Genomic DNA, 23,001 nt, shown 5'->3' on the forward strand with positions numbered 1-23,001 from the left:
AAAAAAAACCCTTCTCCAGCAGGTTTTCTTGGGAGTGAAGTATCACTGGTGGGGAAGAATCCTGTGGCAATATGCCAGGCTGAAGCAAACCTTGATCAAATGCCGCACCAGAGCATTATGCAAAGTTGTTTTCTGTGTATCTACCACTTGTGTAAGCTGCAACAACACCTCTACAACTTGCTCTGAAGACAACAGGATCTGAAACTATGATCTAGTTCAGACATGTCAAACACAAGGCCCGGGGGCCCGATCCAGCCCGCGAAGTGGTTTCATGTGGCCCGCGAAGCCATCCTAGAAACAGTGAGGGAACGGCCCCCACTGCCTTGGCCCTAGCCCAGAGACCCTCCTTCTGCCAGACACCCCCAGATCTGTCCCACTCCTGCCCAGGCCCCCATAGGCACCCTTGATGCGAACGATGTAGAGCTGGCCACGCCCACCCAGTAGGCCACAACCACCCAGGCCATACCCACCCGGCCCCCTGAGGGCACCTGCAGTGCTGATGCGGCCCTCAATGAAATTGAGTTTGACACCCCTGATCTAGTTCTTTGCTAGTGAGGATCAATTCCTTAGCTAATGAGAAAGCAATGAGACTTCTAATATTGTTATTAAGCAATTTGAGGGAAGTAAACTCAGAAAATAAAAATCACTTGCATTTTGGGAAAGGTCTTTATTGCCAGTTGGTTATTGTAACAAAACAATGAAAACCTTCAAAATAATTCCATAGTTCAACTTATGCCTAATATAATGAAGGTCAAGTCATGTGGAGACTCTTTCTCACACTGCCCTTTTCCCCTGGGCTGACATGTCTGTTTTGCAATGGTCTTATTTCCACCCTTGTGTTTTTTTGGGCCATCATAGACCCTGTCCAGCTATTACAATCTGCAGGAAAGATTGTAAAGATGCCCCATCAGAGGTTCACACAGTATATCCAAGAAACAAGAAATGGTATTTTTTTAAATTGCTAGGCTGTAGATCAGAGGTCTCCAGCCTTGGCAACCTTAAGACTTGTGGACTTCAACTCCCAGAATTCCTCAGCCAGCCAAGATGGCTGAGGAATTCTGGGAATTGAAGTCCACAAGTCTTAAAGTTGTCAAGGTTGGGGACCTCTGCTGTAAAACACACAACCATAGGAAGCTGCATTTAGTCCCCCCTTCATCCCCTAATCTTTAGAAGAGCAGGCAAGAGTTATTTCTTTTTCTTTCTTAAGTTATCAATTAATTTTACAATGATTTAAGCATTCTGTTCTGCATTCTGTATTTTAATTTTGGTTAGCTGCCTTGTAAATCAAATAAATACATGCTTACAACTCTAAGTACAATTAGCTCTTACTGGGGAGGCACATATTCCTGAAGAGCTTGAGTTGTACACAGAGAAAGGGTACGGTAATTACATTTCTCCCAGAGTTTAAAGGCTTTCCTCTACCCTCCTCACATTGTGCCTTGATAGCATTTCACAGCAGTGATTTTCAAGCTGAAAGCAGGTTTTTTTACATGACATTGAGTACAGAGGTTTGGAAATTCATATTTCACTCCATAATTCCACATTGTAAAACAAGATTTATTTAAAATTTTAAATCCAAGGTAGTCAAAAAGTTGATACTAGATTTCCTTTAGCATTTGCCAAAGACAATTTATATGAACATGTTTGCTTTGCTACCTTGTGAGAAAGCCCATGGAGATTAACAATAAAACATATGCCCTTTTATACTCTTTTATACTTTTAGATTTTTGTATAATGTTATATTTAGAGAAAAAGTAGCAAGCAGAATTTTAAAAACCACTACTGCAAGATTTATTGTATACTCAAAATCTGAGCATGAGAATTGAGATGAGTTTCCGTCAGGAGAAAGGAAAGCTGTAAACCATTGTCTAACCTTTCATCAATTTTACCACAACAAGCTAGCATAATTTTATTTGTCAATGTTGCTAGATAAAGAACACAATTTATCAGAAAAGCTATCTGGATTGAATGATATGAATTTTAAAAGTGGCATATTTTTATTTCCAATATATATATATGACAATATAAGCTCATGATTAAAACACAAAATATAAATATAAAAACAGTCTAATAAATACAGTTAAAAAACTAAATGCAACCATTTAAACAATATAAAGCTAAACACAATATTTTAAGGGGCCACACCATATTAATAATGTGACCCTAGATATGCATGTGTCTACACATACACATATGAATATACTGTATACTTTGAAATAGCAAAGCTAGCTTTCTTATTTTAAGTTGTTTCCAATTAAAGTGCTATAATATATATTATCGCTGTGCACTTCTAAGGATTATTTGGAAGATACACTTTGGAATTTGCATGGGTGCAGCATCTCTGCTAATCATTTAGGCAGCCACTTCGCTTCTTTTTTAGATGACAACTACATGTATTAGAGACTAGAAACCCTTTATAATTTTTTGCTGAAAATTAAAAAAGAGAGCTTGTGATTTATGGCCTGATCATTAGAAAAGGTGGAATGTGGAAAGAAGGGAGCCATGATATAGACAGAGGGAAGGAATAAAATATAAATGTATTTATAACCACTGTAAAAAAATGATAGAAGGTGTTGAAGCCACAGGAACTTTAGGGGGAAGTGATCATGCAATATTGGAATTCAACATTATGGAAGCACAAGCAATAGAACACAAACTAGAATCTTAAGATTTTAAGAGAGCTAATTTCAATAAACTTAGAGAGGGCTTGGGAAGGATTCCATGAATGAGAATCCTCAAGGGGAAAACAACTCAAGAAGCTTGGGAAATTTTGAAAAGTGAGATAATAAAAGCCCAGTCTAGCACAATACCAACAAAGAAGAAAAATAACAGCTCTCAAAAGAAACCAGCATGGTTGTGTAAAGAATTCTCTGATAAATTGAAAGATAAAAAGGACAAGTATAAAAAGTGGAAAGAGGGGCACATAACTAAAGCAGAATATCAGCAAATAGTCCGAGCCTGCAAAGATGAAGTGAGGAAAGCTAAGGCTCAAAATGAACTGAGGCTTGTGACCAAAGTCAAAAATAACAAAAAAAAGCTTCTTTCAACATGTAAAAAACAAGAAAAAAGTTAAGGAAATGATTGGTCCATTAGTGGGGGAAAGTGGCAAAAAGGTGACAAGCAACAGGGAGAAAGCAGAACTATTTAACTTATTTTTTGCATCTGTCTTTACACAAAGGGAAAAAACAGTCCAACTTATCAAAAACAGTACCATAAAAAATAGATTAGAAACACAAGTTATGATAGGCAAGAAAATGGTAAGTGAGCACCTATCCAGCCTAGATGAGTTCGAATCACCAGGACCAGATGGATTACACCCCAAGGTTCTCAAGGAACTGGCAGATGTGATCTCAGAAGCACTGAACTATATTTTTCAAAGATCCTGGAGCACTGGAAAACTACCAGAGGACTGGAAAAGAGCTGATGTAGATCCCATCTTCAAAAAAGGGGGGAAAAACAGATCCAGGAAACTACGGACCTATCAGCCTGACCTCAATACCTAAGATGATTCTGGAAAAGATAATCAAACAACAAATCAGCGAGCACCTAGAGGCAAACAAAGTTATTACTAAAAGCCAACATAGGTTTGTCAAAAACAGATTATGCCAGACAAATCTTATTGCATTCTTTGACCAAATGACAAAATTAGTAGACCAGAGGAATGCTGTGGATATAATTTACTTGGATTTCAGTAAGGCTTTTGATAAAGTAGATCACAACCTACTACTTGATAAGATAGAAAAAAGTGGGTTAGACAGCATCACCACTGTTGTGTCTGTAAATAGTTGCAAACAGGGAAAATAGCAGGTTGCAAAAGTAGGGTTTTGAAGCGGGAGATTCTGGTGCAACCATTGGTTAAAGTAACAAGAAGCGGGAAAATAGTGCTTGATGATTGGCTACAGTTTAAACAGTTCTACTATAAAAAGCTTGAAACATTTGACAGTTGTCAGTTGACTTATGTGTATTGAATAAACTCTTTCATTGCGAACCACTCTGAGTCTTCGTCTATCAGAACCAAACAATTGGCGACGAAGGTGGGATAGACGGAAGACCAGAGAAGATTGGCGAAACAGCTGCGCAAGGGCGGCAAATTTGAAAGGTGTCACAGTCAACCAAGCGGCCGCGGCGGAATAAAGAAAAATTCTCTGAATGGCGCAAATCGGGTCATTGAAAGAATTCGACCCAAACTTCCCAGAGGACTGGGAAGAATACATTGGACAGGTCGAAGGGTTCCTGCTTGTGAACGGAATTACGGACGACCGGAAAAAGGCGGCAGCGTTACTGACAATTTGCGGCACACCAGTATATCGGATCGCTGTAGGACTTTGTCAACCACAGCCGGTCTCAAGTGTTCCGTATGCTGACCTGTTAGCCAAACTAAAAGTACATTTCACGCCTAGGAGATCTGAACTCTTTTGGCGTCGTATTTTTGAAAAAAGGAACCAGAGACCGGGCGAATCAATTCAAAAATTCGTTGCTGCCGTCAGGGAAGCCGCAGTACGATGCAAATATGACAATTTGGAAATAAGAATTCGGGACCGAGTAGTACTGGGCTTGCGAGATGAGCAGCTGCAAAATAGAATAATCGCCAAACCCACCGGCGATTTGCAAGAAGTGCTGGACGAACTTTTAACATACGAATCCACCGGGTATCGCGACCCCCCCCCCGTAGTAGCATGGCCGTGTCTGCCGAGATCAACCAAGAAGGCCATGTGGACTGCGGGGAGGTGGACCAGCAATGGGAAGACGACATCGCCGAAGTATCCAGACGATTCGGAAAAATGGAGCCAAAACCATCCCGAAGTGAGGGGCCTGAACCGAACCGCCGTCACCAACCCGCAATACCGCAAAGACAAACGACAGGGGCCCAACGACCATGGAGAGACTCCACAACGAGACCGCGCGACAATGACAACCGGTGCGGCAGCTGTGGGGGCAACCATCCCCGCGCCACTTGCCGATTCCGTACCGCCAGATGTAGATCGTGTGGGAAGACCGGCCACATCCAGGCCATCTGCAGGAGTCGTGCACGCGACAACCGCCTTCATGAAGTCGATGTGTGGCCCGAAGGTAAGGTAACCCCTTACTATAGTGGCAAAGAGACCCCTAGACTGAGGGCTAAAATTCCAAACCGCGGGGAGGTGGCGCGAGTCAATCGCAGTAGGAAGGAAAAAAATAGCAATTTTCCAGAAGGAAAATTAAAAATCATAGTCCAATTGCAAGGGGTTCCTTGCAAAATGGAAATAGACTCAGGGGCTTCAGTGTCAATAATATCCAGTGAAACCCTTGAAAGGATTGAACAAATAAGTGGAAGAAAAATTCCACTTAGTTCAACAAAAATCCAATTAACCGATTTTCAAAAAACCCCAATAAAAATAAAAGGAAAGATTACCCTTAGCGTTAAATTTAAGGGGTTTCAGGGGGTTTTAGATTTAATAGTTACTGAAGGACAGAGGACTAGTCTAATTGGCCTTAACTGGTTCCCGGCCCTGGGCATTTGGATTGGGGGAATAAATTCAGTTATTAAAAATAAGACCCTCGAATCAGTCTGCAATGAATTTGCAGACGTATTCGATGGGTCTCTAGGTAAATACAAAGGGCCCCCAATTAAATTTAATCTAGACCCGTCAGTTAAACCCATCAGGCTTAAGGCCCGAAAGGTGCCTTTCGCCCTGAAGCAAAAAATCGAGGCCGAGCTCGACAAGCTTGTAGGCCAAGGCGTCTTAGAACCAGTCGAGGGAGGTTTGTGGGAAACGCCGATCGTCACACCCCTCAAACCTAACGGGGATGTGAGGATCTGCGCTGACTACAAAGCCACCCTGAACCTGGGAATGAAAAAACATGCTTACCCGGTCCCGACGGTGAAGCAGGTCCTCGCCACGATACAGGACGGCGCCATGTTTGCCAAGTTAGACTTGGCGCAGGCGTATTTGCAATTAACTGTTTCTGAAGAGGCTGCAGAAGCTCAGACGATAGTTACCCACAAGGGGGCGTTCCGAGTCCACAGACTGCAATTTGGTATTGCAGCAGCTCCAGGCATCTTTCAAGAAGTGATGGAGAGGACCTTAAAGGGCATACCTGGTGTATGCCCTTACTTTGATGATGTCTTGATAGCTGGGAAAAATGAAAAAATATTAGCAGAGCGGCTGGAACAGGTATTGGAAAGATTTAGGAGGGCGGGACTGAAATTAAAAAAGGAAAAATGTTGCATTGGGGTCAAGTCCACTGAATTCCTTGGATTCAGGATAGACAAAAATGGAATTCATCCTACCCCTGATAAAATCAAAGCAATTAAATTGGCTCCTGAACAAAAAAACAAGGCTGAATTACAAGCCTTCCTTGGCTTAGTAAATTTCTACCATACATTTGTGCCACACAAAGCTGCCATTGCAGAACCCCTCCATAGACTTTTAGATAAAAAGACCCCTTGGCAGTGGCTTAATAAACATAGAGTTAGTTTCCAAACTTTAAAGGACATTCTTTCCAGCCAATCAACAGTAACCCATTTTATTGAAAATAAACCAATTTATTTAGCATGCGATGCTTCACCTTATGGTGTGGGGGCTGTTATCAGCCACTTAGACAACCAAGGTATCCAAAAACCAATCGCATATTATTCCAGGACGCTGACCAAAGCAGAGCGGAATTATGCTCAGATAGATAGGGAAGCATTAGCAATCGTGGCAGGAGTAAAAAAGTTCCATGATTACCTTTATGGTAGGAACTTTACCATACTCACTGACCATAAACCCCTATTGGGACTGTTTACCACGGATAAACAGACACCCCAAATCATGTCACCTAGAATGCTGAGGTGGTCCATTTTCCTCTCAGCATATTCATTTTCTCTCCAACACAGACCGGGCAAGGACATGGGACATGCTGACGCCCTTAGCAGACTGCCATTAAATATCACTGAGGAAGACCCTGCCCCTGTGGGACAAATAATGTCCCTACTGGACATTCCTGACTGGCCTTTAACCGCTAAAGATATAGCTGTGGCAACAAATAATGACCTTACTCTAAAGAGAATTATGGCCTGGGTCCTCAGCGGGTGGCCAAATACCAACCCAGATGCCAAGTACATTCCTTATTTTAGAAGGAAAGATGAACTGTCAGTTCATGTGGGATGTGTACTGTGGGGAAACCGTGTGGTCATTCCCGAAATCCACAGACCCTCAATTTTACTAGAACTACATGAGGGGCACCCGGGAATAGTACGTATGAAGGCATTGGCTAGGAGCCACTTGTGGTGGCCAGGACTAGACAAAGACATTGAAGAATGCGTTTCTAATTGCTATTTGTGCCAACGTTCTAGGCCTGAGCAGCAACACACTCGTACGCATAAGTGGGAGTTAGCCAGGAATCCTTGGTCCAGGATTCATATTGATTTTGCTGGACCTTTCCAAGGGTTAACTTTCCTGGTAGTAGTGGACAGTTTCTCTAGATGGCTAGAGGTAGTACCCGTCAGTTCATTAACTTCAGGTAAAACAATACAAGTATTAAGGGGCCTCTTTGCCACTCATGGGTTACCTGATGTAATTGTGTCAGATAATGGGCCCCAATTCACCTCTGTTGAATTCCAGGATTTCCTCAGGGCCAACTCGATTAAACACAAGACATCAGCACCCTTCCACCCATCCACCAACGGCTTGGCTGAACGGAATGTGAGGACCACTAAAGACGCATTAAAGAGAATCATCCGTGGCGACTGGCACCAAAGACTGGCCGAATTCTTGCTGACCCAACATACGACCCCATGCACGGCTACCGGTAAAAGCCCAGCTGAAATGAGGTGGGGAAAGAGACTAACCACCAAATTGGACAGGTTACACCCTGACAGACTTCTACCAAGTGCGGAACTGGACATTCCAAACAGATCATTCAAAGTTGGGGATTTAATCTGGGCCAGGAATTATGCACATGGGGACAAATGGGTCCCAGGGGTGGTCACTGAAATATTGGGTCCCTTGTCTTACACTATTGAGGGGGAAGGGAATAGGATCAGCAAAAGACATATAGATCAGCTAAGAAAGAGAACTATTGGCTGTATGCCAGTTGAAGGGGATCAAAGTATACACGGGGGAAACCTTGCATCAAGGCTTATTGATAACAACACGCCAGATAGTGGGGAAGCAGAAACGCAAAATAACTCGTCCACAGGTAACCAACAACAACATAGTCAAATTGACTGGGAAATGCCCCCTCTGAGTAGGCCAGCAATAGCGGATATTCAAACACAACAATATCCACAAAGTGTTAACAGAGAAGCGTCAGAGCCAGTCAGCCAAGAGTCCAGGTCCACCAGAGTAAGCCAGCCAAGCAGACAAACAGACAGGAATGACTCTAGTATCCATAGCAATAGATACCCTTCTAGAGTCCATAGGCCACCCAAATATTTAAAAGATTATGTCCATAAATAACAACTTCTGGGGGGTAAGGGGTGTTGTGTCTGTAAATAGTTGCAAACAGGGAAAATAGCAGGTTGCAAAAGTAGGGTTTTGAAGCGGGAGATTCTGGTGCAACCATTGGTTAAAGTAACAAGAAGCGGGAAAATAGTGCTTGATGATTGGCTACAGTTTAAACAGTTCTACTATAAAAAGCTTGAAACATTTGACAGTTGTCAGTTGACTTATGTGTATTGAATAAACTCTTTCATTGTGAACCACTCTGAGTCTTCGTCTATCAGAACCAAACAACCACCAGATGGATTCATAGCTGGCTGACCGGCTGTACTCAGCGTGTGGTCCTCAATGGAACCGCATCTACATGGAGGGAAGTGTGTAGTGGGGTGCTCCAGGGCTCTGTTCTAGGCCCAGTGCTCTTCAATATCTTCATCAATGATTTGGACAAGGGGATAGATGGAGTACTCATCAAATTTGCAGACAACACCAAGCTGGCAGGAATAGCCAATACTCCAGAAGATAGGCTTAAGATACAGGAGGATCTGAACAAACTGGAACACTTGGTGCTATCTATCAAAATGAAATTCAGTGGTGAAAAAACTAAAGTTCTACATTTAGGCAAGAAAAACCAAATGTACAGGTATAGTATAGGTGGTACCTTGCTCAATAGTAGCAACTGTGATAGGGATCTCGGGGTCCTATCAGACAATCACTTAGATATGAGCCAGCAGTGTGCTGCAGCTGCCAAAAAAGCCAACACAGTGCTAGGCTGCATTAACAGAGGGATAGAATCAAGATCACGTGAAGTATTAATACCACTTTACAATGCCATGGTAAGGCCACACTTGGAATACTCCATCCAGTTTTGATCACCACAATATAAAAAAGATGTTGAGACTCTGGAAAGAGTACAGAGAAGAGCAACAAAGATGATTAAAGGTCTGGAGGCTAAAACATATAAGAAACAGTTGCTGGAATTGGGTATATCTAATTTAATGAAGAGAAGGACGAGGGGTGACATGATAGCAGTGTTCCAATATCTCAGGGGCTGCCACCAAGAGGAGGGACTCAAGCTATTCTCCAAAGCACCCAAAGGCAGGACAAGAAGCAACAGATGGAAACTAATCAAGGAGAGAAGCAATCTAGAACTAAGGAGAAACTTCCTGACAGTCAGAACAATTAACCAGTGGAACAACCTGCCTCCAGAAGCTGTGAGTGCTACAACACTGGAAATTTTTAAGAAGAGACTGGACAGCCATTTGTCTGAAATGGTATAGGATTTCCTGCCTGAGCAGGGGGTTGGACTAGATGACCTCTAAGGTCCCTTCCAAATTATTATTATTGTTGTTGTTGTTTGTTGTTGTTGTTGTTATTATTATTATAAAAGATTGGAAGCTACTCCTTTATGGTAGACCTTGAATTACAATGGCAACTGAGACGAGAATTTCTGTCATTAAATGGCACAGCTATAAAGCATGATGTCATGTGACCACATTGCTTAGCAAGAGCAATCCATGCAGCCCGTTGCCATTGTTAAGCGAGGAATGTGGGTCATTAAGTGAGCACCTCCTCACAATTACCTGTTGGCTTCCGAAAAGCAAAGTACGGTAAGTGGAGGGACCAGGTAACCTTCCCTGCAAGCTTCCTTGCAAGCTTCCTCATTGACTGCTTGTGCAAAGCCAGCAGGGAAGGTTGCAAATCTTGATCATGTGACCACTGGATGCTGCAACCACCATAAATGCCAGCTGGTTGCCAAGCGCCCAGCTCATGTGAGTGACTGCAGGGGTGCTGGGACAGTCCGAATTTCAAGGACAGGTCATAACCATCACTCCTTCAGTGTTGTTGTAACTTTGAATGGACTTTTCTATTTCTTTTCTTTTCTTCTTTTCTTATTTACTAATCACTCTTCTTTTACTTTACTTTTACTTTCCTTGTTTATAATTTGTATTGTTTTTATTTTGCAAAAAAATAACAATGATTTAAAAGAATGCAGCTTTATCTCTTCTTTTTTTTTCAAATTTCCAGGTGGGTCTAAAAAAGACATGGCTATTTAGCAAGACGTCCTTTGCTTCCATACGTTACAAAGCATTTTTCCCCCCAAATCATTTTCAGAGCATGTCTAGTGTTAAAATACATCCCTTGGTAGGCAATACCAGAAATTATAGGGTCATTACCAAACAAGGTCTTCTGCTATATTTTCCATTAATAAATCCTAAGGACTTGCAGATATGGTCTCAGTGGCTAATGGCCTGATGAGTCAATAAGCATTCAAACAGTTCTTTAAATATCTATTTCAAATACCTTAGGTCTTGACTAGAACCATAGAAGTTTATCTGATCTTTGTGATCAAGTAAGGAGACAGAAATGAGGGCCCTAAGACACTATAACAAGAAAATAAATAAAGCATAATAAATAATTAAAGCTCCCCTCGCTCACACACACATACATACGCTCCATTTTTGCTAGAGCATTCCTATGAGAAACATTGAAGGACAATATAGACTTTTTCATGGTAAACAGGAAAGGCCAATTACAAACAGCTGCTCCACAAAGTCAACTCAGAAATAAAGAAGGGCACAAATATCTACCTACACACCATGATAGCAACTAAATAAGGAACAAACCCCAAATCACCATCCCACACAATTACATCAGCAGTTTACTATGGAGTTGCTGCTCTATATTAAGTCTTATAGCTTGCTGATTTAGTAGGAAGAATCAATCAAAGGTAATGAAGTTCAAAGTTAATTGAAGAAGTTTCTAGAAATAGATACCAGATGACAACACACAGTACAGTGTACCAAATCTAAGTAAAACCAGAGTATTATGAATAAAATGAAGCAGCCTGTAATTATCTTCATCTTTAAGGACTTATTGGTAAAGGGCAAGACCACAGAACAAATCAGCCTGGAGGGAAATGCTGGGCAACCTCCCAAACTTAAAGTGCATGAGTTTCTGTTAAGAAGGCAAGCCAACAAAACAGAAATGCCAAGAAAAGGCAACATTACAAGGAAGGAGTTGAGGCTGAGGCACGGTGTGATGCCAAAGCTGAGCACAATCGCCCCATTTTTGTTCCTGCTATCTAACTTGGAAAACCTCGCAGAGGGCAAAACATCAAACCAAACCAAAAGGATTTCCAATTAGCACAGATAAATGGTGTGCATGCGTACGTCAATTACAAAACCGTTTTAGACATAGGAACCTGAGGCTCTCCAGATACTGGTCACCTACCAGAATCGCTTAACTTGTAGAATAATCCTAAAGCACTGGTATTGGGTCTGCAGTTGTGTGTGGCCTGCAAAGGCATTTTCGGCAGCCCTCAGTCCTCTTTTCAGAATTGGATGATGTTGAGTTTGGTGCATTCACCACTGGTAACTGCCTACAAAGTCCCTGCAGTTTTCTTGGCAAGATTTCAGAAGTAGCTTTCTATTATATACCTAGAACAAAGGAGAAATTTCCTGATGGAAACATAAACCAGTGGAATGGCTTGCATTCAGAAGCTGTGGGTGCTCCATCACTGGAGGCTTTTAAAGAGAGACCGGACAACCATTTTTCTGAAATAATATAGAGTCTCTTGCATGTGCCGGGGGTTGGACTACTAGAAGACCCCCCCCCAGGTCCCTTCCAACTCTGTTATTCTGCTATTCTGTTATTTATTGGCCCCTTCCTACAGCTAAGAGAGAGCGACTGGAACAAGTTCACCCAGGTGTTTTGTGCCTAAGGCAGGATAAGAACACGTGATCTCTTGGTGCTTTAACTGATACACCAAACTGACTCTCAGTTGAGTTTAGTAGGTTAAAGTTAAATTGGATGATTTACAATTGGTTATGGGGAAATATATTGTTCAACTTACTAAAAGCCTGAACACTGGGTGCTATCTAACAAAATGAAATTCAATGGTGAAAAAAGTAAGGTTTTACATTTAGGCAAGAAAAACCAAATGCACAGGTATAGTATAGGGGGTACCTTGCTCAATAATAGTAACTGTGAGAGGGGTCTCGGAGTCCTAGTGGACAATCACTTCAATAGGAGCCAGCAGTGTGCTGCAGCTGCTAAAAAAGCCAACACAGTGCTAGGCTGCATTAACAGAGGGCTAGAATCAAGATCACGTGAAGTACTAATACCACTTTACAACTAATACCACTTTACAATTCCAAGGCCACACTTGGAATCCTGCATCCAGTTTTGGTCACCAAGATGTAAAAAAGATGTTGAGACTCTGGAAAGAGTACAGAGAAGAGCAACAAAGACGATTAGAGGTCTGGAGGCTAAAACAGATAAGGAACGGTTGCTGGAATTGGGTATGTCTAGTTTAATGAAGAGAAGGACTAGGGGTGACATGATAGCAGTGTTCCAATATCTCAGGGGCTGCCACAAAGAAGAGGGAGTCAAGCTATTCTCCAAAGCGCCCGAAGGCAGGACAAGAAGCAACGGATGGAAACTAATCAAGGAGAAAAGCAATCTAGAACTAAGGAGAAACTTCCTGACAGTTAGAAAAATTAACCAGTGGAACAACCTGCCTCTAGAAGTGGTGAATACTCCAACACTAGAAGTTTGTAAGAAGGGACTGGACAGCCATTTGTCTGAAATGGTATAGGATTTCCTGCCTGAGCAGGGGGTTGGACTAGATGACCTCTAAGGTCGCTTCCAACTTTACTATTATGATTATAAAATAATGATGTTTTAAAGTACAGCTTTAACTCTAAATATGCCCATTTTCTGCTATTAAGTAACTATTTTCACAATGGAGAACCAATTTTTATTGGGAACAAACAGTTACCCTTATTCTAAATCGACCAGCCCAAAACGAGGAGTTTTGCAGAAAGGATCATTATTCTCTATATTTTCAGCAATTCCACCGGTAATGATTTGTCATTTGGACTCTTTTCTATCCAGCTGACACAATTCAGCCAAACTGAAGGACTGGGCTTTTACTGTCCATCTCAAATATTAAACCCACAGGTCTATTTTATGTAAAACACTAAAACTTTGATTGTGGATTAATATGTTGTGCAAATCCTTACTGCAGTTTATTCAATGAACCATTATTAAACCATACTTGAGCAATGTGTGAACCAAATTAAAGATTAGATAGGGTTTACTGCTAGGAATTCTGAACAGGATTAACAGAGTAAAAGAAACGGAAAATACATTTTGCCCTTTTTCTTTAATGTAACATTTTAATGATCACTAATATATTTGAATACAGGCAGTCCTCGACTTACGCCCACAACTGAGTCCAAAATTTCTGGTGCTAAGGGAGACATTTGTTAAGTGAGTTTTGCTCCATTTTGCGACCTTTCTTGCCACAGTTGTTAAGTGACACTGCAGTTAAGTAACACTGCAGATAGTAACACAGCTGTTAAGCGAATCTGGCTTCCCCATTGACTTTGCTTCTTAAAAGGTCGCAAAAGGGGATCACATGAACTCGGGCACACTGCAACCATCATAAATAGGAGTCAGTTGCCAAGCATCTCAATCATGATCACATGATGCTACAATGTTTCTAAGTGTGAAAAATGGTCATAAGCCAATTTTTTTCAGTGCCGTTGTAACTTTGAACGGTCAGTAGATGAACTGTTTTAAGTCAAGGACTACTTGTAGAAGCAAATCAATAGTTGCTTCATAGATCACATGATTTGTTTCAAACAGGGTATGTTCAGTAAGCCATAATAATTAGCTGATGATCACATATTATGTTAAATTATAAACAATGATTTATAAACTATGGTTTCGTACAATGGTTGAACCTATGAAATTTCCTTCACTTTAAAACTTAATTTCCTCATCTTGTCTAAATTATTGCTAAATGCAATTTTTTTCTATTTGTAGGTGATATTTTTTGAAATTTATCATATTAAAAATTAAAATTGATGCATTGATAGAATAAGTATTTATTGAAAGACAAAAATAACATTAAATCATTATATATTAACATAAATAAGGTATTTTCATGAAGCACCTGTAGTTTTAACAAACAAAGTAATGAGAAGAGTGACATTGTCTTAAAATTTTCAAATACATTCAAGTAGTTTGAGTTTGCAAATCCCTGAGATGGGGACCTTCAGTGGTCCTTGGGCCACATTTTAAGAAACAGTGTCTAGAACCACCTAACTAACCTCACCTTCAGTGCACAATTCAACTCATATTTTCAAACTTAAAACAGCAAAGCCTGAAGGACTGGACTAATATACTTCCAACACCTTCTCTAAGGTATATGGCTCCCTCCTTTCACTTTTATGGCAAGAGATATTTCCTCTGAGAGTTTCACAACAGATACAAATAAAGTTAAAATATTTCCTTTAAGGTAAGCAGTATTGTACTCAAAAAGGAAAAAGTGATGAATTACCACAAGGATTCTATCTGCATTGTTTCATAGCCATTTCCCTCTTGTTCTGACATATTTCCAAGTGCTTTCCACTAATAAGGAAAAACTTCCTGATGGTAAGAGCTGTACAATAGGGGATTAACGCGCACATAGAAGCTGTGTGTTCTCCGCTTCTGGAGATTTTTAAAGAGAGACAAGAGAACCATATCTCACGGATAGTTTAATTGGTCCCTTCCAACTGTATATTTTTGTGACTGTATGATTCTATGCCATGTGCAAATGCTAAGAGATTAAATCAGATTTTTTTAAACCTGGCATCCTCCAGATAAAACATTTTTTCTGCAAAGTGGAATTCTGAAAGTTGTAGTCCTAGTATAACTGCAATACCTCAGGAGGGAGAAAGCAGACTGAATAAAAAACCAGAAATAATAGAGCTGGCCACTCCCCCCCCCCCACTCTCTCTCAGCCAATTGTTTTGTCAGTCAATTCTTATTTCAGCATTGGCAATGGCTTAGGATGCTCTGCCATACCTGAAGAATTATTTATTTATTTATTTATGGGCTTTTATATAGCCACTTATCTTACATGATGACTCTAGGAGGCTCACAACACTCCATTAAAAATAGCTATAAACAAAATTACTCTTACCCCCCTCCCCCCCAGGCACAAGACCAACCATCTTCAGGGGTCAACCACTACCCTAGCGGCCTAGCTCAATGCCTGGGGGAAGAGTGAGGTCATCACAGCCTAGACGGTTAGGAATGCCTCAGATCTCATCTGGGAGACTGTTCAAAAGGGCTGGGAGGAGGCACCAATAATTTATAACAGGGAGGTTTCAAACTGGGTTCTACAGAATCCTGGGATTCCAAAAAGGACTTGAATGGAATAGGGAGAACTTGTCTCTGGAGAGCTCTTTTTCCCTTACTTCAGTGTAGAGATCTTTTCTCCCTTAGTTTCTACACAAAATTTCTCACAAGGGATTAAGGGAGAAAAACTCATTGCAAGGGATGGACTCCTTAATCACATAGGTACAGCCGGAGAGAGAGGGTTTATCATGGGACATATCATCTAACATAGGCCGCAACCCTTGGGGTCCCAAGATTTATTTTTTTAAAAAGAGCAGATTCTGCAGTCTGAAAAAGTTTGGGAAAGCTATGTTTAAGGGGATGAAGAGACAGGCTGTGTGGTATACATAGCTCTGTCTTCCAAGACATAATAGCTGTGTGGGGTAAAGATCATCCTGGGAACTACCATTATGTCTCCACCTCCGATGACTATTGCCTATTTCTTACCTAATTGTAGGGTTGATTTACAACCAGAAGCAAAAATATATGACATGATACAGGTAAACCTGCCACGAAGAACTTTTTAATAGAGTTCTGTCTCCAGCAACAAGAAGCGATTGTAATATTAGACTCTTCATGAACTTGCACGACTGAACTTTAGACAGACAGAGGCAAAGATGATTTCCCCCCTCCCTCAGATTAAGGTCACAAAAGTTCTAACATACGGTATACTGTACTTAAAGCTGGCCCTTTTTTTCTTTTCTGGAGAAATCAGGGTCTATGCTAGAAAAATGATTTTTTGTAAAAGGGTGGGAAAGGCTGTTAAGTGTCCTTTCAAGATACTTTTTTTATCCTATTTCACCTCCTCCCAGCTCTTAAGTAGCACATCGGAATGCCTCTGACAGCCACCAGTGAAATACAGAACAAGCATGCTTACTTAATTAGGTGTCTTTCCTTGTTACTCACATTTCATCCATGGCAAGTCTGGCAAACTGCAAAGCCCACAATGCTGTGATGGGGGCGTAATGTGTGGGCTGAAACTGTAAAAGTTGCTTTCAGTGCAGGGGTTTTAAAAATGCATGTGCAAGACTTTATTTTGCCTTGGTTAACAAGCCTACCAAGGTATGCTGTTGAGTCAGATAGGTACAGCATTGGGACACACACACACACACACACACACCCCTCTCACTCTTGGGGGCTTGGTCACAATCCAGTCAAAACTATATAATTATTATATGTCTTGCATATATATAAGTAACTCAGACTGCCCCGTTATCTTGCACAGTACAATAAAAGAGATCCCAATCCTCAGTAGATTGCAACTTAAAAATGTCCCCAAAGAAACTTGCAAGCTAAAATCTGAGACAAGGAAAGAAAAACTTTAGAGAGAAAAAGGAGTTGAGGGTGATATACCGTATGTAATTTTCAAAGGTATGTGCTTAGGCTGAGTTACAGGAGGACAGGAGGATATAGGAATATGTTCCCACTCAGGTCTGAGGACCATTCCTGCCAAATCAAGTTTTCTGTTGTATTGTTGAAGGTACCAGTTCTTCTATAGTAATGAAATGTAGCACCTGAGCTTTTAAATTAAATGGAGTGCTAGAGCTATTCTTAAAATAATTTGCTTCCTGAAATGTGATCACGCTGATGCCAATAATCATGGTCTTCACAAAAGAGTACAAATGCTTCTGAAAGGAATATTGTTTCCTACATTTATTTAAAGAGTTTTATTTATTTATTTATTTATTTATTTATTTTATTTATTTGTTTTTATAAACCGCCCTTCTCCCGAGGGACTCGGGGCGGTGTACAGAATAAGGTAGGTATACAGAATGAACAATAGTGAAAAAAAAAACAATAGTAAAAAACAAACTGGGACCCCAATTAGAGCTATCAGGCCAGGCCGGACTGCTGGAACAGGTAAGTTTTTAAGTCGCAGCTGTAAAATATTATGCAAATCCAACTACCCAGTCAAATATTACTTATTTTAGAAAACGTTGCTTAAGTCTGGCTTATTGTATGGTATAACCCTAGCAAATGTGACTTACTCATCCAATATGTTGAAAACTATATATTGTGTAAAGGTAAAGGTAAAGGTTCCCCTGCACATGCGTGCTAGTCGTTTCCGACTCTAGGGGCCGGTACTCATCTCCATTTCAAAGCCGAAGAGCCAGCACTTGTCCGAGGACATCTCCGTGGTCATGTGGCCGGCATGACTAGACGCCAAAGGCGCACGGAATGCTATTACCTTCCCACCGTAGTGGTCCCTATTTTTCTACTTGCATTTTTACGTGCTTTCAAACTGCTAGGTTGGCAGAAGCTGGGGCTAGTAACAGGCGCTCACTCTGTTATGCAGCACTCGGGATTCGACCCGCCAAACTGCCAACCTTCTGATCGACAAGCTCAGTGTTCTAACCCACTGAGCCACCGCATCCCCTTATATATATTGTGTACACTTGAAAAAGAAAAAAGAAAAGAAAAAGCAGAGAGAGGGGCAGCTGTCTAGCTGGACTTATCTGAACCTTGAGGTATAATGGGATAGAAAGTAAGATGTCTACTCCTTGTTTTTATAAATCTGTTGCTTATAATCTGTAGCTATGTAAAAATAAAATAGTTTGATTGTTATTGCCTGTGTGTGGGAGGATTTATTAGGTTTTGTATTTGGGGTTTTACTTCTATAGGCTGTCCAGAGTCACATTGAGTTGGGCAGCCATATGTATATTTTGTTAACAAATAAATAATAAATAAAACTTTTCAATACTTTTTCATTGTAAGGAATTAAACAAGGCAAATTCACTTCCCATCACTCTAGGAAATGGGAACACATAATGTGTATTGTTGGCAGCACCACATTATTTCTTTTGATAGATAAGAACTGCTGAGTCAGGATGGAGGGAATACTCCAAGCAGAAAGTACAGTAACCTTAAAAGTTGCTCATCAAGACATAGTAGCCATATTTGGTTCGACAATTACAAGAAATAAAAGCTAGCTTGGAGGCATCAGCATAAAGATTCTACCAAAGTAAAAACCAAGGAGATCCATATGGTAGATGAATTGGCTTTTTTTAAAACTGAGATTTTTTTTCTTTCAGAATTCCATAGGGATTAGAAAAAGATCTAAAATAGGATCTTTCTTTTTCAAATAAAACATCACACACACCAATGCTGCGTTATGTGTACCACCACTGGTGGTGCTTAGGATTGCCCTAGGTAAGATGCAATTCTCTACTCCAAATCTATGCTCAGGAGAGAGAAGAGAGCAAACAAAGAGCAGTGGAGAAAGCAATCTCCAAACCAAGCATTCTGAAGCAGTACCGATCGGGAACAACCAGAATGGCATTTCCCAATATACGGACAGGAAAAGACTCTTGTTATTGACAGGTGTCCGTGGGGTGAGGTTATAAAAGGCAAGACAGCAACAATATTGGAGCCCTCTCTTTTTTATGTGTGTCACACTTTTTGATGATCCCTTTTTTTTGGCTGGCACAAGAAAGAGGTTAGGACTTGGGAATGGCTGGTGATCAGAGAAAGAGAAGTGGTGCCATCTATGAGACATTGTCCAGATTTGGGTAGCCATCATATTTGAATTGTATGGAGATTATCATTAGACTGAGATACAGTTCTTTGCAATATGCAACTCTGTTGTAAACAGATCTTTGATTTCCTTTTAAATTAGAAGCCAGTTGGTGAAATAGAATCACAAACTTTTCCCCATGAATATCACATCTCTCTTAGTGATGAAATCATTTATTATTTCAAGTTTTAGTTGCAGCAGGATTATTAAATTATCACCGCATTTACAAATTACAATTCATAAATAGAATAACATAATGCTAGTTATCATAAAATATATATTTCTTGGAAGAGGGCAAGCTTTTTATTTCTACCCTGGTAGAATTCTTGACAGTATTATTGGTGAGACCTAAGAAACAAAAGGGTCAAGAGCCACTGATGCAAATATCTGTTCTCTCACCAAAGGTGGAATTATTCAGAAACAAATGGAGTGAGAACCCTATCTGCTTTATTCCGAAATCATCGCTAGTGTAAAATATGAAGGAAAGTGGAATTAACCAGGTGGTGGTTGCAATAGAGCAGTACTGCATAATTTACCTCCCCCCAGTATCAAAAATCAGTGCAAGAGTAACAAAGGAAGAGAGTGGGACAATGTGTCTATGTTTCAGAAACTTAAGGCAGGAATGCATATATACCCCAAGAAACAGATTCCATCAAAGTATCACTTTACCAAGACAATCTGAACAGAACTTTCACTGAGCTTCATAGAAATGTGCTTAACTTCTCGTCACTTAGCAGAAAATGAAACAGAAGTGTAGTAAATCTATGTGGTTTTCTAGATGAAGAGAAATTCACCCAAGGAAAATATGTAGGTGTAGATAGATAGGATTAAAATTTTTGATAAATTCTATACAGTAAAAGGGCTTGCGTGTCTACAAACAAAAGAAACTTGCTTCACAAGGTACAAATAGCAAATGTTAATGATTGTGCCTGAGGTGATTTTTTTTCTTCTGGAATGCAACTCTCCGGTACTATACCTTGAGATTCTTTGTATTTTTGCCTTGCTTATGTTAACAAAATGCTATTGATTTTTTTAAAAAAACCATTATTTTACTTTTTTAAAATTGTGGACTGCCCAAAGTCATGCATATGAAATGGGTAGCCTATGAATTTACTAGATAAATAAGTACTCTAAGTGATGGAAGGCTAGGATTTGGATAACTGCACTTCAAATTTTAATTTGTATTTTGACAGCAACATGAAAGCAAATGATCCATGCAGCCATGAGCCCACTACTAAAAGAAAATTACTTTCAGTTAAAAAAAAGTACATTCCTGCTTTTGATCTTGATTTTTTACAAGCCTGCTCTATTCCCTTTTATACAATCCTCACACTTTCTTTCACTTTCCAAAGGCTGTTGGGGTACATTTTGGGTGAAGAGTTGGTTAGATGCAAAGAAATACTATGGATAAGGCTGGAGCCAAATATAGACTTCCCACATTTGAGCCCTACTCCCAAATAAGTCTAAACAAATGGTCTTTTTCCTTCTTTTGCAGATACAGATCAATGTGGGGAAGAAGTTTCATGGCAAACTATATAGGTGGAAAATGCAACTATGCAACAGGTCTATCTTTTAATTCCATCCACAGTATCAAAGAAAATTGGGAATAGAAGTCTCAATCTGACAAATGTAAAACAACAATGACCATGAGCAGCTGACACACTCTAATTTCAGCCTGGGAGATCTGGGTTGAAGTTCTTGCCACACTAAGATTCATGGGACAGCAGGATTTAAGCCCTATTAATAAAAGCAAATAAAACAGGAATGACAAAGCCACAGCTACTCAGGCAACCCATAAATCACTTGTGAACAAAACCTGTGTTTTGTTTAGGTAACTTCTTTTGATTGTGCTTCTGATCCAGAGTGCTGGAGAAAGCAGTCACTGGTCCGATTCCATTGGGAACATCTTACTTTGCCAACCAAAAAGAAAAGGTATTTTCAGAATAATTCAACACAGATATAAGGTAGACTTTCCACAAAAGCTCAGGCCTTAAATAAAACTGTTAAAATTTCAAAAGGCACTAGCAGGCTCAGAAGAATAGAACAGAATAGGAGCTGGAAGGGACCTTGGAGGTCTTCTAGTCCAGCCCCATGCTCAAGCAGGAGAACCTAAATTTGGATTCTTTCCAAATTGCAGCACAGACATTGAAGTTAAAAGTTTCTACACTACTCAAGTGGTAATTTATTGAAGGCTTGTGGATTCTGAGAAATTGAGTAAAACTATAAGGAAAGCTCAGTGGGTTAGGATGCTGAGCTTGTTGATCAGATGGTCGGCAGTTTGTCGGGTCGAATTCTGAGTGCCGCTGTTACTCGTCCCAGCTTCTGCCAACCTAGCAGTTCGAAAGCACGTAAAAATGCAAGTAGAAAAATAGGGACCACTACGGTGGGAAGGTAACAGCGTTCCGTGCGCCTTTGGCATCTAGTCATGCTGGCCACATGACCATGGAGACGTCCTCGGACAAATGCTGGCTCTTCGGCTTTGAAACGGAGATGAGCACCGGCCCCTAGAGTCGGAAACGACTAGCACGCATGTGCGGGGGAACCTTTACCTTTTTATAAGAACAGAACAAGTAGAGGTAATGCTCCCCTATCTAACTGAAAAATAGACGTATTTTTTTTCCTTCTGGAAGGCAGCTCCAGCACTATAATCGGAGAAGATCTGAGCGTTCACTTTGTACAACTGCACACGGTTGGACAGCAACGCTGCTGCAGCACTAGATGAGTTTCTTGAGTTCGATCAAGCACGAAGGGTCCACACGTTCCCCCTGCTCTCCCTCGGGCAGCCAGTGTGTGTGTGTGTGTGTGTGGGGAGGGGGGGTGTTTCAGCCCTTCTTCTCCTTTTCTAACCTCCAAATTGTACCACTACCCGGGACGCTTAAAGCGATCCTCGGAACGATCACGCGGTGCGGAGTTTTCGGTTTGAAAAAAAAAAAATCTCCGAATAAATTGGCGATGGGAAGTCACAAGGGAGCTGCAATTTGCCACGACAGAGCGGCTTCAACTTTTGACAGGACACGCGGCTGCGGTTGCTCCGAAGGGCGGGAGGAGGAGGAGGAGGAGGAAGAGGAGGCAGAACTGCAGGACTTCGGTAACCGACGCCCAGACGTGGAGGGCAAGAGGCGGCTGGTCTGACTTTTGGGAAGGAAGAAGCGTCGGGATTCGAACAGGGAAAAAGAGCACGGCGGCTCAAGGCTTCCCCGCGCCCTCCCCCTCCCCCTCCCCTCCCCCGAAGAAAAGGATGGGAAAGAAGCCGGTACCTGTTTTACCCACGGCGCCCTGTCCCAGCACCACCAGCCTGAGAGTCCGCGCGGGGGTCAAGCTGACGGCTCTGCGCAGCGGCCGCGGGAAACTCATGGCTGGCGAGGCCGGCGCTCGACGGCTGGCAGGACGCGTGAGGGGATAAAACCGCTGCTCGCTGTCACCGGGAACCCCATCCACCGCCCGGGCTCCGGAGCTTCAAGCCATTCGGCACCGGGGCGTCGACGGCTGGGTGAGGAGGGGGCGTGGAGCTCCGCCCAGGAGGGGCTGGGCGGCGCCGTCGGCTCCTCCTGGGATCGCGCGTAACCCACTTCTGGGGCCGCTGACCCCGCCCCTCGCACGCGAGAGAGGCTACGGCGCACAGAAAAGGAGTGGGGGGGGGGCCGCGGCGCGCGGGAGAACCTGGGGCCGTCGGGCGAGCCCCGCTGCAGCGCCCTCAAAACTAGCCCTTAAACCAGGGGTCGGCAACCTCGGCTCTTTTATGACTCGTGGTCTTCAACTCCCAGAATTCCTGAGCCAGCTATGCTGGCTCAGGAATTCTGGGAGTTGAAGTCCACGAGTCATAAAAGAGCCGAGGTTGCCGACCCCTGCCTTAAACTCATTCGCCACGGCAAGCAAGAGGGAAGCTGGCCCTGGCTGCGCCCTTCTCAG

At 41.7% G+C, this 23,001-nt stretch overlaps 1 protein-coding gene across 1 annotated transcript in view; it reads right to left on the reverse strand.

The window, feature by feature from the left end:
- Nucleotides 1-22,695, reverse strand: part of LOC310631563 (ras-related and estrogen-regulated growth inhibitor-like) — a 44,214-nt gene extending 21,519 nt beyond the window's left edge. The window contains exon 1 of the mRNA XM_083348096.1: nt 22,350-22,695. Coding sequence (XP_083204222.1) covers nt 22,350-22,446 — 97 coding nt within the window. The 5' untranslated portion in view covers nt 22,447-22,695. The remainder of the gene's footprint in view (nt 1-22,349) is intronic.
- Between the last annotated feature and the right edge of the window lie 306 nt (nt 22,696-23,001).

The sequence above is a fragment of the Vipera ursinii genome (genome assembly GCF_947247035.1).
Source record: "Vipera ursinii genome assembly, chromosome: 1".
Classification (NCBI taxonomy): domain Eukaryota; kingdom Metazoa; phylum Chordata; class Lepidosauria; order Squamata; family Viperidae; genus Vipera; species Vipera ursinii.